The 17,856-nt window shown below is 36.3% G+C and overlaps 1 protein-coding gene across 3 annotated transcripts; it reads right to left on the bottom strand.

The window, feature by feature from the left end:
• Positions 1–641: 641 nt before the first annotated feature.
• LOC137634820 (ferritin heavy chain-like) lies at positions 642–12,808 on the bottom strand. Of its 3 annotated transcripts, none has more exons than XR_011042576.1 (7): positions 12,474–12,808; positions 8,949–9,011; positions 8,327–8,424; positions 6,477–6,644; positions 3,642–3,701; positions 964–1,612; positions 642–889 (listed from the first exon to the last, which is right to left on the bottom strand). XR_011042576.1 is itself a non-coding variant. In XM_068367374.1 (6 exons), exons 1-6 carry the CDS (start codon positions 12,499–12,501, stop codon positions 1,394–1,396), a joined length of 636 nt encoding a protein of 211 aa, XP_068223475.1. In that variant the 5' UTR covers positions 12,502–12,808; the 3' UTR covers positions 642–1,393. The 3 variants fall into 3 exon arrangements, 1 of the variants encoding a protein (XP_068223475.1); XR_011042577.1 differs by having other exon boundaries at positions 642–824; XM_068367374.1 differs by having other exon boundaries at positions 642–1,612.
• Between the last annotated feature and the right edge of the window lie 5,048 nt (positions 12,809–17,856).

Here is a 17,856-nt window from a genome sequence, read left to right as displayed (position 1 = left end):
CTAAAAACAGTAACAACATAAAAAACAGATAAAATTATTATTATTACTAGCTAAGCTACACCCCCAAGTTGGAAAAGCAGGATTCTATAAGCCCAGAGAGAGAGAGAGAGAGAGAGAGAGAGAGAGAGAGAGAGAGAGAGAGAGAGAGAGAGAATCTATACACGATTATTGTAATATAGTTTGAAATATTACTTTTAAATATTCTTTTGTTGTTCTGAGAGAGAGAGACTTATAATGCAAGCTTATGCCTTACCCACTCCATTGACCTAACTACGATCAGAAGTGGGGCAAAGGGAAACAGATTTTAGTATATCAATTATGACATCAATTATTGACAAAACTCTCGTACACTTACCAAACCAGCCACTTTTCACAGACGTTCAAAGAGCAGTATTAAAGTATCACCTTCTGCTCTTTACGAAGGTTTACTGAAAAACTCCACTGCTGTTGATATTTTAATTTCTATTCTTAAAACTTAAAAACTTTCGATTACTTAATCTCATTAGGTATTGCTGCTTCAAATTGAAAAACCCTACAAAATAGTAGAATAGTAACTAGATATGTGATATATCAAACCATTAGCAAATCCACTAAAACAAGACACTTTTTAACTATAAGTGTAGGTAAAAAAACACAACTGAGACAAGTTTCAAATCTATTACAAACTAAAAATATTCAATATCTTTTGATATGATATACAAAGAAATCCATATAGGATAGGAGGCAATTTAAATAATGACGCCCTCTGTATTGAACTTGATAAAAAAATGCACAACCAAATTTACTCTTGGATATTGCTCAAGAAAAAAGAAAAGAAAAAATGCCTCACTTACATTGTAAATATTGCCAAAATATATAAGTGAATCTCCTTCTCTTGTGATAAAAAAGCCTCACTAGGATTGTAAATACTCCCAAAATATATAAAAGTGCATTTCTTTGTCATTAAAAAAAAAGAAAAAATGCCTCACTTAGATTGAAAATATTCCCAAAATATAAAAGTGAATCTCCTCTTGTGATAAAAAGCCTCACCAGGATTGTAAATACTCCCAAAATATATAAAGTGCATTTCTTGAATCTCCTTCTCTTGTGATAAAAAGCCTCACCAGGATTGTAAATACTCCCAAAATATATAAAGTGCATTTCTTGAATCTCCCTTCTCTTGTGATAAAAAGCCTCACTAGGATTGTAAATACTCCCAAAATATATAAAGTGCATTTCTTGAATCTCCCTTCTCTTGTGATAAAAAGCCTCACCAGGATTGTAAATACTCCCAAAATATATAAAGTGCATTTCTTGAATCTCCCTTCTCTTGTGATAAAAAGCCTCATCAGGATTGTAAATACTCCCAAAATATATAAAAGTGCATTTCTTTGTCAATAAATGTGAATTTAGTCTAGAACTCCCCGCTCATCATTTTCTTGTCGAAGAGGTACTCGGCCAATTGGAGACCGTTGCCCGTGTGTCCGGCCAGGAGGTCGTTGAAAGACCGGATGGCTCCTTGGAGCTTGCGAACACCGTCGTGCTGTTCGTCCAAGATGGGGTTCGTGAAGACATCTGCGCCGTGGTAGTCATCAGAACACTTAATGACGACGTTGTTGATCAAGTCTGTCACCTAATAACAATAATAATAATAATAATATTAATAATAATAATAATAATAATAATAATAATAATACATATACCAAGGCACTTCCCCAAATTTTGGGGGGTAGCCGACATCAAACAAATGAAACAAAAATGGGAACCTCTCCTCTCTACGTTCCTCCCAGCCTGACAAGGGACTCAACCGAGTTCGGCTGGTACTGCTAATAATAAAAATAATAATAATAATAATAATAATAATAATAATAAATGAAAATTAGAAGAGGCACTCGGTAGAGCGCATACCTTCTCCTAACAAATAATAATAATAATAATAATAATAATAATAATAATAATAATAATGATAAATGAAAACTGGATTAGGCACTCGGTAGAGTGCATACTTTCTCCTAAAATAATAATAATAATAATAATAATAATAATAAAAACTGGATTAGGCACTCGGTAGAGTGCATACCTTCTCCTAAAATAAAAACAATAATAATAATAATGAAAACTAGAAGAGGCACTCAGTAGAGCACATACCTCTGCCTAAATTATGTTGCATATCACAATATAGACAACTGAATTATGCACACACTGGCACTAGTTTCATGCAAATCAGATAAAAATTGACCACGGTACAGCAAAAATGACTTGTTTTTATATATTCGTGACCTTAAACCTTGACCTTTGGTCCAATCACTCCCAAATTCTAATCAAATTGTCCTTGGATCATGGCTAATCATCTCACCAAATTTAATGAGATTCGGTCAAATAGTTTTTGAGTTATGCGAAGCATAAACACACACACACACAGACATACAAATAAATATCACATGGTCAACCAGATTATGGGTCTAAATGCAATAATACTTTATCGTATTATAAACTATAACTTAAAATAACCTGCAACTTCTATGATACTTATGGCATAGTATAAACTTTTACTCGTATAAAATAACCATGACAAATAATCATACACAATGTTGTGAGAAAAAAATTAAGGAATATAAATAGCCAATTTAAACTGGAACTGATAATGTGCCTGAGTGTATCCTCAAGCAAGAGAACTCTATCTATAGACAGTGAAAGACCATGGCACAGACTATGGTAGTATCCATTCCTTATTAATAATAATAAGAATAGGGAAGTGGGGAATATGGGGAAAGGAAGAGTACCCCTGGATACAATCCAATTTATAGCTCAAAGGCAGTTACTCGGGATGGGAAAGATTAAGGAAATATGGAGAAAGAGAAGTACAGGAGAAGAATAAAAGAGAGGGGGCAGACCCTCTTGCGATATTAGGGAATTGGTATTATTAAGTTTTTTCAGGCAGTATCCAATAATTTGATATTAAGTGTCTTTCCTCTAGGAGGTCTGTATGCCAAAATTATATTATTCTACCGCTACTAAGAGGAAAGTAGCCGCTTGAGTGAAGAATATTCTTTAAAGTTATCTTATTATTCTCAAATGTGAGGATATAAGAATTTTAATAATAGTACTTTTACTAATTCTAATTACAGAATGTGTAAAAAATAGGCCAGACTATTTGGTTAATGTGTAAGCAAAGGAAAAAAATGAGTAGTGAACAGAGGGGTCCAATGTAGTACTATCTGGAGTGAAGAATATTTTTTTAAATTTATCTTATTATTGTCAGGTGTCAGGAAATAGGAATGTTATTAATAGTAATTTTACTAATTCTAATGAAAGAATGAGTAAAGAATAGGCCAGACTATTCGGTTGATCTGAAAGCATAGGAAAACTAGTCTTAAACAGAAAGGGGTCCAATGTAGTACTATTATCATTATTATTACTATCCAAGCTACAGCCCTAGTTGGAAAAGCAAGATGCTATAAGCCCAGGGGCTCCAACAGGAAAAAATAGCCCAGTGAGGAAAGGAAATAAGGAAATAAATAAAAGAAGAGAACAAATTAACAATAAATCATTCTAAAATAAGTAACGTCAAAACAGACATGTCATATATAAACTATTAACAACATCAAAAACAAATATGTCATAAAACAATGGAAACAATATCAAAACTCGATGAAGCTTACCTCAATTTCCATGTTCAAGGCTTCCTCCAAAGTCTCCTTGTATCCAGTGGTCGACGAAAGCTATAAATAGAAGTGGAAGAAAAATTTATAAACACTATTAACATAAGAACAGAATATTCATGTGATAATCATTAGTTAAAGAAGTATCAAACCTTGAATGTAAAATTTAACCAAATTAACTCACTGTCTTGTCCCAAGACCACAATATAGTAAAATTATAATCCTTGCTACTGTATATTTTAATGAAATATACAGTCAAATTTTTGATAAAATTACAATTTTGAAAAATAGGATTAGGCCTTCTTTTGATAGTATAAAATATTGGGTTAGAATATGTGGTACAGAAGATAGATCTTAAAAAGTTATTGTAAAAAAAATACTTTATGTAAATTTTTGATAAATGACAATTTTGATAAAACAGGATCAGGCCTACTTTCGATAAAACTCAATTTTGAGTTAGAATATGTGATAAAGAAGATAGATCTTAAAAAGTTACTGCAAAAAAAATACTTGATGTAAATGAAGCTTGTACTAAATTCTAATAACAATATGGCCAAGTTTCGAAAAAAAATATAAAGCAAAAAAACTGGTGATCGAAAAAAAAACTTTAAATAGTAGCACTTTTAGGGGTGTGGTGGCCGATGTGGTAACGTCCCTGACTGAAACAGTTCGGCTCAAATTCGTTAGTTTCTTTGACAGCTGCAACCTCACCATCCTTTTGAGCTAAGGATGGTGGGTTTGGAGGAGCCTATAGGACTATCTCCTGAGTCATAAGCAGCCATTGTCTGGCCCTCCTTGATCCTAGCTTTGATGGAGAGGGGGGCTTGGGAGCTGATCATATATATGGTCAGTGTCTAGGGCATTGTCCTGCTCGATAGGGCAATATCACTATCCCTTGCCTCAGCCATTCACGAGCGACCTTTAAAAGCTTTTAACCTTACCATAGTCATATATATGGTCAGTCTCTGGGGCATTGTCCTGCTCGATAGGGCAATGTCACTGTCCCTTGCCACAGCCATTTATGAGAGACCTTTAAACCTTTTTAAACTTACCATAGACATATATATGGTCAGTCTCTGGGGCATTGTCCTGCTCGATAGGGCAGTGTCACTGTCCCTTGCCTCTGCCATTCATGAGAGAACTTTAAAGCCTTTTAAACTTACCATAGTCATACATATGGTCAGTCTCTAGGGCATTGTCCTGCTCGATAGGGCAAGGGCATTGTCCCTTGCCTCTGCCATTTTTATTATTATTATTACTATCCAAGCTACAACCCTAGTTGGAAAAGCAAGATGCTATAAGCCCAGGGGCTCCAACAGGAAAAAATAGCCCAGTGAGGAAAGGAAATAAATAAATGAGAAGAACAAATTAACAATAAATCATTCTAAAATAAGTTAAAACGTCAAAACAGACATGTCATATATAAACTATAAAAAGACTCATGTCCGCCTGGTCAACAAAAAAGCATTTGCTCCAACTTTGAACTTTTGAAGTTCTACTGATTCAACCACCTGATTAGGAAGATCATTCCACAACTTAAACTTACCATAGTATCAGGATCAAATTTGTAGTCCAGGGTGCTATCTAGCTAAGGAGCTGATCATATATAATATGGGCAGTCTCTAGGGCATTGTCCTGCTCGATAGGGCAAGGGCATTGTCCCTTGCCTCTGCCATTTTTATTATTATTATTACTATCCAAGCTACAACCCTAGTTGGAAAAGCAAGATGCTATAAGCCCAGGGGCTCCAACAAGGAAAAATAGCCCAGTGAGGAAAGGAAATAAATAAATGAAGAGAACAAATTAACAATAAATCATTCTAAAATAAGTAACAACGTCAAAACAGACATGTCATATATAAACTATTAACAACATCAAAAACAAATATGTCATAAATAAACTATAAAAAGACTCATGTCCGCCTGGTCAACAAAAAAGCATTTGCTCCAACTTTGAACTTTTGAAGTTCTACGGATTCAACCACCTGATTAGGAAGATCATTCCACAACTTAAACTTACCATAGTATCAGGATCAAATTTGTAGTCCAGACTGCTATCTAGCTAAGGAGCTGATCATATATAATATGGGCAGTCTCTAGGGCATTGTCCTGCTCGATAGGACAATGTCACTGTCCCTTGCCTCTGCCATTCATGAGCGACCTTTAAAACCTTTTTAAACTTACCATAGTATCAGGATCGAATTTGTAGTCCAGACTGCTATCCAGCTAAGGAGCTGATCATATATAATATGGTCAGTCTCTAGGGCATTGTCCTGCTCGATAGGGCAATGTCACTGTCCCTTGCCACAGACATTCACGAGAGACCTTTAAAACCTTTTTAAACTTACCATAGTATCAGGATCGAATTTGTAGTCCAGACTGCTATCTAGCTAAGGAGCTGATCATATATAATATGGTCAGTCTCTAGGGCATTGTCCTGCTCGATAGGGCAATGTCACTGTCCCTTGCCTCAGCCATTCATGAGAACTTTAAAACCTTTTAAACTTACCATAGTATCAGGATCAAATTTGTAGTCCAGGGTGCTATCTAGCTAAGGAGCTGATCATATATAATATGGGCAGTCTCTAGGGCCTTGTCCTGCTCGACAGGGCAATGTCACTGTCCCTTGCCTCTGCCATTCATGAGAGAACTTTAAAACCTTTTTAAACTTACCATAGTATTAGGATCAAATTTGTAGTCCAGGGTGCTATCTAGCTAAGGAGCTGATCATATATAATATGGGCAGTCTCAAGGGCATTGTTCTGCTAAATAGGGCATGTCACTGTCCCTTGCCTCAACCATTCATGAGAGAACTTTAAAACCTTTTTAAACTTACCATAGTATCAGGATCGAATTTGTAGTCCAGGGTGCTATCCAGCTTGATGCCACGAAGGTTCAAATAGTCCAACATCTGGATGGCGTGGCTGCGTTCTTCGGATGCAGCTTCCAGCAAGAACTTTGACAGGCCTGGACGGTTGACCGTGTCCTGGCCAAAATATGCGCCCTGGAAGAGGAAAAAAATGGTTAAGGGTGCTCTCTCTCTCTCTCTCTCTCTCTCTCTCTCTCTCTCTCTCTCTCTCTCTCTCTCTCTCTCTCTCTCTCAAAAATTGGAGTTTTTTTTATAATTGGGAGGTATAATAGAGCATATAGACTATAGAAAATACTTAAAAACTCTCTCTCTCTCTCTCTACACACACACACACTGTGCTTGTCTAAAACTAGATACTTTTCTCTCTCTCTCTCTCTCTCTCTCTCTCTCTCTCTCTCTCTCTCTCTCTCTCTCTCTCTCTCTACACACACACACAGATACACTTTGCTTGTCTAAAACTAAATACTTTTATAACTTATATTTTACAATATTTCAAACTAGTACCCGATTTAAAATCTTTAAATCTAATTCATAATACTTTTATACTTTTCTTAAATTACACTATGGAGATATTTAAGCCTAAGCATTCAAAAAAAGTAATTCAATTTCCAATATTTTTCAACATTTCAAAGTGGAACCCAATTGAAAACCCTTAAATCTAATTCAAAATACTTCTTTATTTTTCTTAAATTATACAATGAAGGAATTTAAACAAACATTAAAAATGTTATAAACTTAATTTCCATTTATTTTTCACAATATTTCAAACTTAGATCACGATTGAAAACGTGAATCTTTAAATATTGTTTAATATAGAAATTAACTTTATGTAATTTAGCTCATTTAATAACAGAATGGGTCCTAGAGATTGCAAACAAAGCAGGGAAAAGAAGACAAGACGATGGATTGATGAGCTAAGAAAATAAGCAATTACAAACTAGCATAGAAAGACCATAAGCAGAAAGACGTGTCAGAGTTCTTTGTCATGCAGTGGACTAGCAAAAATTCTGCTACTATTAATATTATTACTTGCTAAGCTACAACCCTAGTTGGAAAAGCAGGATGCTATAAGCCCTGAGACTCCAACAGGGAAAATAGCCCAGTGAGGAAAGGTAACAAGGGAAATAAAATATTTCCTATATAAACTATAAAAACTTTTAACAGAACACGAGGAAGAGAAATAAGATAGAATAGTGTGTGTGAATGTACCCTCAAGCAAGAGATCTCTAACCCAAGACAGTGGAAGACCATGGTATAGAGGCTATGGCACTACCCAAGACTAGAGAACAATGGTCTGATTTTGGAGTGTCCTTCTCCTGGAAGAGCTGCTCGCCATAGCTAGAGTCTCTTCTACCCTTACAAAGAGGAAAATGGCGGCCACTGAACAGTGTACCCTCAAGCAAGAGAACTCTAACCCAAGACAGTGGAAGACCATGGTATAGAGGCTATGGCACTACCCAAGAATAGGGAACAATGGTCTGATTTTGGAGTGTCCTTCTCCTGGAAGAGCTGCTTACCATAGCTAGTCTCTCTTCTACCCTTACAAAGAGGAAAATGGCAGCCACTGAACAGTGTACCCTCAAGCAAGAGAACTCTAACCCAAGACAGTGGAAGACCATGGTATAGAGGCTATGGTACTACACAAGACTAGAGAACAATGGTCTGATTTTGGAGTGTCCTCCTCCTGGAAGAGCTGCTCGCCATAGCTAGAGTCTCTTCTACCCTTACAAAGAGGAAAATGGCGGCCACTGAACAATTACAGTGCAGTAGTTAACCCCTTGGCTTAAGAAGAATTGTTACACGAATGCAGTACTTACCATGTACATGTACTTAAAGGCAGCATTGAACTCGTGCTGAATGTGGGCTTTGATGGCATCAGTACATTCGGGAACGTAGCAGACCTCCTTGGGGTATCCTGCGAACAAAGTATAGGATTGGAGAGTTGAATAAATATAACTCTTATTTTCTACATATAAAATTATAATTATCAAAACATGGAATAAAATACTAACTAAAGACTGAATACATTTTATATCAGTTGTGAAATTTTGTTTTTATATATCATTATTATCATTATAAGCTATAAATTACAGTCCTAATTTTAAAAGCAGGTTTTATTAGTCTAAGGGCTACAATAGGAAAAAAACCCAGTGAGGAAGGGAAATAAACAAAATATGGTGCTTGAGTATGTACCCTCAAGCAAGAGAACTCTAACCCAAGGCAGTGGAAGACCAGGGTACAGAGGCTATGGCACTACCTAAGACTAGAGAACAATGGTTTGATTCTGTAGAGTCCTTCTCCTAGAAGAGCTACTTTCAAATATATAAGTGTACTTAAAAACTACAGCTAGATTATACATCTATATACAGTATATTTCAGAGAGAGAGAGAGAGAGAGAGAGAGAGAGAGAGAGAGAGAGAGAGAGAGAGAGAGACTTACCAACTCCTCGTTTGCAGTTAAAATCTGGAGCCTCCCCGTTGACGGTCAGGCATCCCGCCAGGGCTGAAATTTGGAAGATATTAAAATCATAATCAATACAAAATAATCACATCTTTAAAACAATAACCGAAAACTGGCCACACCCCAGTCATGAATAAGGACATGTCTGAGGCCTTTGTCCTGCAGTGGAATAATAACTGCTACTTTTGATGTATATTCATTACAGTAAAGTCTACTTTAATTGCAATTCAATTTTCAAATCATATTCATGTCCATAGTTCAGTGTATTTCAATTAGGCCTACTCTCCTTACCCAAATGAAATACACAATTAGGCCTACTCTCCTTACCCAAATGAAATACATAATTAGGCCTACTCTCCTTACCCAAATGAAATACATAATAAGGCCTACTCTCCTTACCCAAACGAAACACATAATTAGGTCTACTCTCCTTACCCAAATGAAACACAATATCTTCCTGTTCCCATTACATATTTATTAGCAAACGGACAAATTTATTACCTAATCAACATTTCAATTTACATGGTGTCAAATAGGTACAACATGGATAAAAAATACTGCGATCGACACAAAAAAAAGGGCATAATGAAAAAAATGGATTGATGATAATGCAAAAAAAAAGGTTTATCCAGTTTCAACGAAGAGCAGTAGTGTTATATATATGTGAGATTAGCCTTGTTATTGTGCAGGATGGAAGGCCAAAGATTATCTGTAGGTCGTGTGGAAGGCCAAAGACCATCTGTAGGTCTTGTGGAAGGCCAAAAATTATCTGTAGGTCTTGGGATGGGCAAACACCATTTGTAGGTCTTCGAAAGCCTAAGACTGTCTGTAGGCCTTGGGATGGCCTTAAGACTATCTCTAGGTCTTGAAAGGCCTAAGACTAATCTCTAAGTCTTGGGAAGGCCTAAGACTATCTGTAGGTCTTCGAAAGGCCTAAGACTAACTAGACGTCTTTGAAAGGCCCAAACCTGTCTGTAGGCCTTGGGATGGCCTTAAGACTATCTCTAGGTCTTGGAAAGGCCTAAGACTAATCTGTAGGTCTTGGGAAGGCCAAAGACTATCTGTAGGTCTTAGAAAGGCCTAAGACTAATCTCTAGATCTTGGAAGGCCCAAGACTTTCTGTAGGTCTTGGAAAGGCGTAAGACTAATCTCTAAGTCTTGGGAAGGCCTAAGACTATCTGTAGGTCTTCGAAAGGCCTAAGACTAACTAGACGTCTTTGAAAGGCCCAAACCTGTCTGTAGGCCTTGGGATGGCCTAAGACTGTCGTAGGCCTTGGGATGGCCTTAAGACTATCTCTAGGTCTTGGAAAGGCCTAATAAACTTTCTGCAGGGCTTGGAAAGGCCTAAGCATTTCGGGTCTGCGTTCTCTGAATGCTGAACAGCATGGGGATAAAACATGGGACTAGGAACTTCAAGTTCATCTTTAGAGAGAGAGAGAGAGAGAGAGAGAGAGAGAGAGAGAGAGAGAGAATTTAAACACGATTAATGTAATAACAGCAAGTTTAAAACTACTGCTTTTAAATATTGTCTTGTCCTGAGAGAGAGAGAGAGAGAGAGAGAGAGAGAGAGATTTTAAACACGATTAATGTAATAACAGCAAATTTAAACTAGTGATTTTAAATAGTCTCCTGGCCTGAGAGAGAGAGAGAGAGAGAGAGAGAGAGAGAGAGAGAATTTAAACACGATTAATGAAATCACAGCAGGTTTAAACTACTGCTTTGAAATATGGTCTCGTCTTGTGAGCGTGGCCATGGTGTGCGTGTTGAGAGAGAGAGAGAGAGAGAGAGAGAGAGAGAGAGAGTTCAAGTACGGCTTTTATAAATTCTTTAGCTTTCCTAACCTTACGGAGCATACACAGAAACTTACACAAAGCAAATAGACATATAGAATAGAATAGAATAGAGAGAGAGAGAGAGAGAGAGAGAGAGAGAGAGAGAGAGAGTACGGCTTTTATAAATTCTTTAGCTTTCCTAACCTTACGGAGCATAAAGAGAAACTTGCAGAGCAAATAGACTTATTGAATTGGGCAATGCACCAAGTTTCCTCCATACTGCGGAAGAAGAAAATCGTCCTTGATAATGTTATACTACGAATATAAAACTGATGTTTTGTATATTACGAATATAAAACCGATGTTTCGACGCATTTTACACATTTCATAAAATCAGGAATTTGTAGAATATATATTACGAATATAAAACTGATGTTTCGACGCATTTTACACATTTCATAGAATCAGGAGTTTGTAGAATATATATTACGAATATAAAACTGATGTTTCGACGCATTTTAAACATTTCATAGGAATAGGAGTCTAGAATATATATTACGAATATAAAACCGATGTTTCGACGCATTTTACACATTTCATAAAATCAGGAGTTTGTAGAATATATATTACGAATATAAAACTGATGTTTTGACGCATTTTACACATTTCATAAAATCAGGAGTTTGTAGAATATATATTACGAATATAAAACCGATGTTTTGACGCATTTTACACATTTAAAAAACTGAGTTTGTAGAATATATATTACGAATATATAAATGATGTTTTGAACGCATTTTACACATTTAAAAAATGAGTTTGTAGAATAAATACGAATATAAAACCGATGTTTTGTCGCATTTTACACATTTCATAAAATCAGGAGTTTGTAGAATATATATTACGAATATAAAACTGATGTTTTGTCGCATTTTAAACATTTCATAAAACAATACGGGAGTTTGTGGAATATATATTACGAATATAACACTGATGTTTTGACGCATTTTACACATTTAAAAAATGAGTTTGTAGAATATATATTACGAATATATAAATGATGTTTTGACGCATTTTACACATTTCATAAAATCAGGAGTTTGTAGAATATATATTACGAATATAAAACTGATGTTTTGTCGCATTTTAAACATTTCATAAAACAATACGGGAGTTTGTGGAATATATATTACGAATATAACACTGATGTTTTGACGCATTTTACACATTTAAAAACTGAGTTTGCAGAATATATATTACGAATATAAAACTGATGTTTTGACGCATTTTACACATTTAAAAACTGAGTTTGTAGAATATATATTACGAATATAAAACTGATGTTTTGACGCATTTTACAAATTTCATAAAATCAGGAGTCTGTAAAATATATATTACGATTGCCTGTATAAAATTGATGTTTTGACGCATTTTACACATTTAACAAACACTGAGGCGAGAATATAGTATATTACGAATGTAAAATTGATGTTTTGACGCATTTTACACATTTAACAAACACTGAGGCGAGAATATAGTATATTACGAATGTAAAATTGATGTTTTGACGCATTTTTATACATTTCATAAAAAAAATAGTAAAATATTCGTTTTAAATCGTGTTTAATGACCTCACTGACGCATTCTCAATTGGAAATGTTGAATGTACACTTATTTAACCAAACTATTTCAAACCACAAACCACACAATAAACAAAAAACCAGAAACTAACCAATAATAGAAAGGACCAGGCGATTCATGGCTGGTATCTACCCTCTTAGAGCTGGTAGCGGACACAAAATCAGATGACGTGAGGCAAGTAGGCGATCTTGAGTTTGAAGTATCTACTGTAGTTGTCTTATCCCTTTATCTCTTGAAGATTCAGGTACTTGACTTGCTGACGCCGGTTTCTGGGGTTCAGGTAGAGAGATAGATAACAAAACTGATAGCTGACGAGTCTTTGATAGATAATTAATCAAAAGGAATCGTCGAGGGGCCACGGCACTACACTGAATGCGCGATAGCCTGTCTCGAACGATGTGTGTGAGTTCTACTGAGTTAAGCAGAAGCCAGAAGCAGAAGGAGAAGGACGGAGGGGAGGCCCTGGCAGAGAAGGAAGGAGGGAGGCCCTGGCAGAGAAAGAAGGAGGGGAGGCCCTGGCCCCAGTGTTGTCAGATTTGGGAATTTGTCCCTAGATTCTGGGAATTTTGGGTGTCTGATGGGGATATTCTGTACAAATTTCAATGAAGAAACATAGAGGAGTAAACCTTTACATTGTTGAAATTAGTTTGCTTGCGCTTATATGAAGTATTTTGAGTCATTTGCATATTAGTAAGGCCTACACGATCAAGACAGAAGAGAATATATTTGTGGAAATTGGAATTTTTAGGTTGTTTTGGGGATTTTTTACCTCGAGTTTTGGGGATTTTTATACTATCCCTTCTGGCAACACTGCCTGGCCCTGCCTCAGTCTTTCTCTCCAAGTGAGGCACCACGGCGCAAGGGGACTTCCTCACCTATTGGGATAAAGCCCCCCCATATTTCTCCTCACTCTCATTCCCCCTTCGGGTACTCCCTTCCCCTGGGAGAAGTCCCCCCTAACAATGACATGGGACCCTTATACCTACCTAGTCCCGGTAAGAGCCAATGCCAGGGACCTCCTCAGGCCCCTTGGGGGAACTCCCTCCTAAATCCCCCTTTCCTTTCAGCTACCCCTTGGAGCTACCCCTTCCCCCGCCTGTATAAGAACCCCCCCCCCCCTTACTAACAGGGACCCCTCGCACCTACCTCCGGTAAAAGCCAATGCCAGGGGTCCCCCATACCCGCAGCCTACCTAACGTCAATAACATATTTTGTACTGGCACTAAATATGTTTATTTTGTAATTATACATTTTTATGACAGCTATAAGCTCACACCAATCATAAATAAAACATGCATTGCAAGCGCATTGTGTGCATAAATCAGAATTATCATTGTAACTTCGGATACAAAGGACAGAAATGCGTCGTACATTCTAAGCGAGTAATCATGACTTTGAATCTCTTGAGCGATGTCTCAGAGATGGGGACACAACCGCATAGTAACAGAGGAACAAGGGTACATTACTCGCAACAATGATTATCTATAACAAATAATAGCTTGTAAAGTTCTAAAGTGGTTCTAACTATTATTAACTTGCACTGAAACAAGTTTGAACTACCTTGTACAAACTGATTTCCCAGCAATATTTATCAGGCTTTGCTGAGGCCGTTTAGCCGTTTATCAACTGGGAAGAGCTTTAATAAATAGAATGTTATGAATAATGTGTTATGGAAATGATAAGGTCAGCAAAATTCAATGATCTTTCATACGTATGTACTGTGGCCTTTGCCAGATCTAAAAATGGCCGAGGGTAGGTACGCAGTTGGCTATAAGTTCTTCATGTTTGGCTAAGGGCATCATGAAAAGGCCAGTACCATGCACTAGGTCATGTGCTGAGGTTTCTATTATTCATGCTTATCTACAAAGGATGTAGATAAAGGATATTTTGTTGGTGATAACCCAATTTCACCACGAAACTACTTGTATCGTATTCTTGGAAGAGAAAGCAAAAATAAAAATGGCCGCAACTTTTCTTTGTCTGTCAAGGGCAATACAAGTTATTTCCTAACCACAAGAGATGATTTTATTAAATTATGAGAAACTAGATCTATTGCTACTTGCAATGGTAGTTTGTAAATTGAGTGTTATGATGCAATTGTGTTGTATATATCAACATACAGTTCTTGCAAAACTCCATGTGATTATGATTGCTATAAAGCACATATTTGCAGTAGCATAGTAACGAATTTTGGATTTTGTTAAACAGCGAGCAACTAAGTTAATATATGATTAACTTCTTTTGTCAAGTTCTACCAAGTTCATTTAGACTCGTTGAGCTGGTTAGATCTATTAGCGAGGTCTATTCTGTCTATTCTACACCGTCCGTTACTGCATTGCAGTCTGCTTAGATGCAGGTGCCATATCGTGCGAAATATTTATTGAATGTTTAAAGTTTTTATTCCTGTTGTTAAAAATTTCCTGACTAGTAAGTTAGACCAAGAAAAAAATGCATTTTTAAGACTTATTGCAGGTTACAATTTAATAATTTCTATCTTATACATTCAAAGGCATTGTAGAATAATCTTTATTTTTTCATATATACTAAATTGCTCAATACACTCACATGGAGTTAGTTTAAAATAACTATTGCATAAATATCCACTACAGTTTTGAAAGCAAACATATGTTACGACATAGCTCTATAAGTAAAGGGAATGAAACATGAAATAAGAGTAAAATAAAGAAACAATGTTACGCAAAATATTTGGAAGCCAAACCGATTTAATACTGGTTTTCTCTGCTTGTCATAACTGTGAGGAGAAACAGTCAAGTGCTTGCAAAAGGAAACGTAATATGATCATGTGTAGATGGGCGTAATATAGTATGTACTGTACTCTGTTTCACCCAGTCGTCGAGAGAGAGAGAGAGAGAGAGAGAGAGAGAGAGAGAGAGATCGAAATTGGTAGAAAGGGTAAGTTAGAATAAAGGACTTCTAAGCTTCTGGAGAGAGAGAGAGAGAGAGAGAGAGAGAGAGAGAGAGAGAGAGATCGAAATTGGTAGAAAGGGTAAGTTAGAATAAAGGACTTCTAAGCTTCTGGAGAGAGAGAGAGAGAGAGAGAGAGAGAGAGAGAGAGATAAAAACATCGAAATTGGTAGGGAAGGAGAAGTTAGAATAAGTGAGACTGCTAAGCTTCTGAGAGAGAGAGAGAGAGAGAGAGAGAGAGAGAGAGAGAGAATAATTAAGAAGAAACCTTGTGCCCTCAACAAGGATGCAACTAGTTGAGGAGCATTACACAGCCGGCTAGTACTAGGCTACTAGCTAGTTTATAATGGTGGACATTTTTATTGGTCTCAAATTCAAATTTTATAATTTATATCATATTTCTCTCATCATGAACTTGATACTTCATATTAATCTCACTTATAACAGTTTAATATGGTCCCACAAACTAAGCGTGAGAGAGACTCTCTCTCTCTCTCTCTCTCTCTCTCTCTCTCTCTCTCTCGCCATTTTTATTGGTCTCAAATTTAAATTCTATGATTTTTATCATATTTCTCTCATCATGAACTTGTTACCTCATATTAATCTCATTTATAACAGTTGTGTTTAATATGGTCCCACAAACTAAGCGTGAGAGAGACTCTCTCTCTCTCTCTCTCTCTCTCTCTCTCTCTCTCTCACTGTATAAGGGTGGCATATAATTTGTGCTTTGCTTACTGGTACAACTTATTGATCTGACCCTCACAATTCTCTTTCGCAAAGCTAAGCTGCTTTCGAGGGTACATCAGGTTGTTATTATGAATCATTAACAGTAGACTACGATGCACACAAACACATCACATTACAAAGCAAAAACTGTCATTTGTTTTCAGTTATTCTCCAGTTATAAGGGAGCTATAAGTCCTTTATCATCCTTATAATCTATCAGAAATTTGGATTTATTGTCATATCGGTCTAGAAATTTGAATGGCACTCATGGCCAAACACAGGCGGACGCAAAGTTTTCTTCTATACCCTGTGAGAGAGAGAGAGAGAGAGAGAGAGAGAGATTGAAACATGGTTAAGAATACTAAGAATAAGAAGACAAACATATCTATACCCTGAGAGAGAGAGAGAGAGAGAGAGAGAGAGATTTTGGGACATGGTTAAGAATAATAAGAATAAGAAGATAAACACATCTATACCCTGTGTGTGTGAGAGAGAGAGAGAGAGAGAGAGAGAGAGAGAGAGATTGAAACGGTTAAGAATACTAAGAATAAGAAGATAAACACATCATTTATACTCTGTGAGAGAGAGAGAGAGAGAGAGAGAGAGAGAGATTGAAACATGGTTAAGAATACTAAGAATAAGAAGAGAAACACATCATTTATACCCTGTGACAGAGAGAGAGAGAGAGAGAGAGAGATTGAAACATGGTTAAAAATACTAATAAGAAGATATACATCATTTATACCCTGTGACAGAGAGAGAGAGAGAGAGAGAGAGAGAGAGAGAGATTGAAACGGTTAAGAATACTAAGAATAAGAAGATAAACACATCATTTATACCCTGTGACAGAGAGAGAGAGAGAGAGAGAGAGAGAGAGAGATTGAAACATGGTCAAGAATACTAAGAATAAGAAGATAAACACATCATTTATACCCTGTGACACAGAGAGAGAGAGAGAGAGAGAGATTTTGAAGCATGGTTAAGCATACTAAGAAAAAAGAGGATAAAACCAGTTTATAATTCAATGCGTTCTCGGTGCACAGATTTTTTTTTTTCAACAAGTTCATGAACTTTGTCGGCTTATTCTCGGAAATCTATTCTGGCAGCAAAGCCCTTTGCAACAAAGAACTATATTCTTTGTGAAGAATAATTTCCATAATTTTCTCTTGCATTCAAGGATATGAACTGTGAAGAATACATATTTAAGACTTGTTCAGGCGCCCAGCGCGTGATCATGATTATGATTCACCATGAGAAGTTAGTCTCTTGGAATAGGCCTAATTATTATGATGCCTTTTAGGACTATGGAGAGGCTTCACGGTAAAATTTTGGATATCAATGGCTTCATTTTGTCCCAGGAAAGATGTTTGGAATTAAAAAAGATGAAATATAAATGGCAATCAACTTTGTACCCTTGTCGTTGCGAGCCGGACTTGGAGGGAAGCCAAATAATCTCGCTTTTGTCTTTCATCGTCCTCGGGTTTAATAAACCATTTTCATTTAACCAAAATAGAACGTATTATTGATATGATCATTACAATGTTGGTTCAAGTAATTGTTCCATAAATTGTTCGCAAGATTTTGAAATACTAGAACGTATACAAGTTCATCTCTCAGTTGTTTTTTTAACAAGGAATGCCCAATTTTTGACAAGCCAAAGGTTGGGTAGAATTTATCTCTAAAAAATTATATGTAGAAAGATTTTCTATTAAATTTCTGATATTATAAAGTTTGATGATGAATCGTTATATCAGGTTAAGGTTAAGCTCAATATAAATTGATTGCTATATATGACAGCCATTTAGTGATTAAACTATATTTGA

This window comes from Palaemon carinicauda, chromosome 45, assembly GCF_036898095.1.
Source record: "Palaemon carinicauda isolate YSFRI2023 chromosome 45, ASM3689809v2, whole genome shotgun sequence".
Taxonomy (NCBI): Eukaryota; Metazoa; Arthropoda; class Malacostraca; order Decapoda; family Palaemonidae; genus Palaemon; species Palaemon carinicauda.
This window is presented reverse-complemented; position numbering and strand designations above follow the sequence as displayed.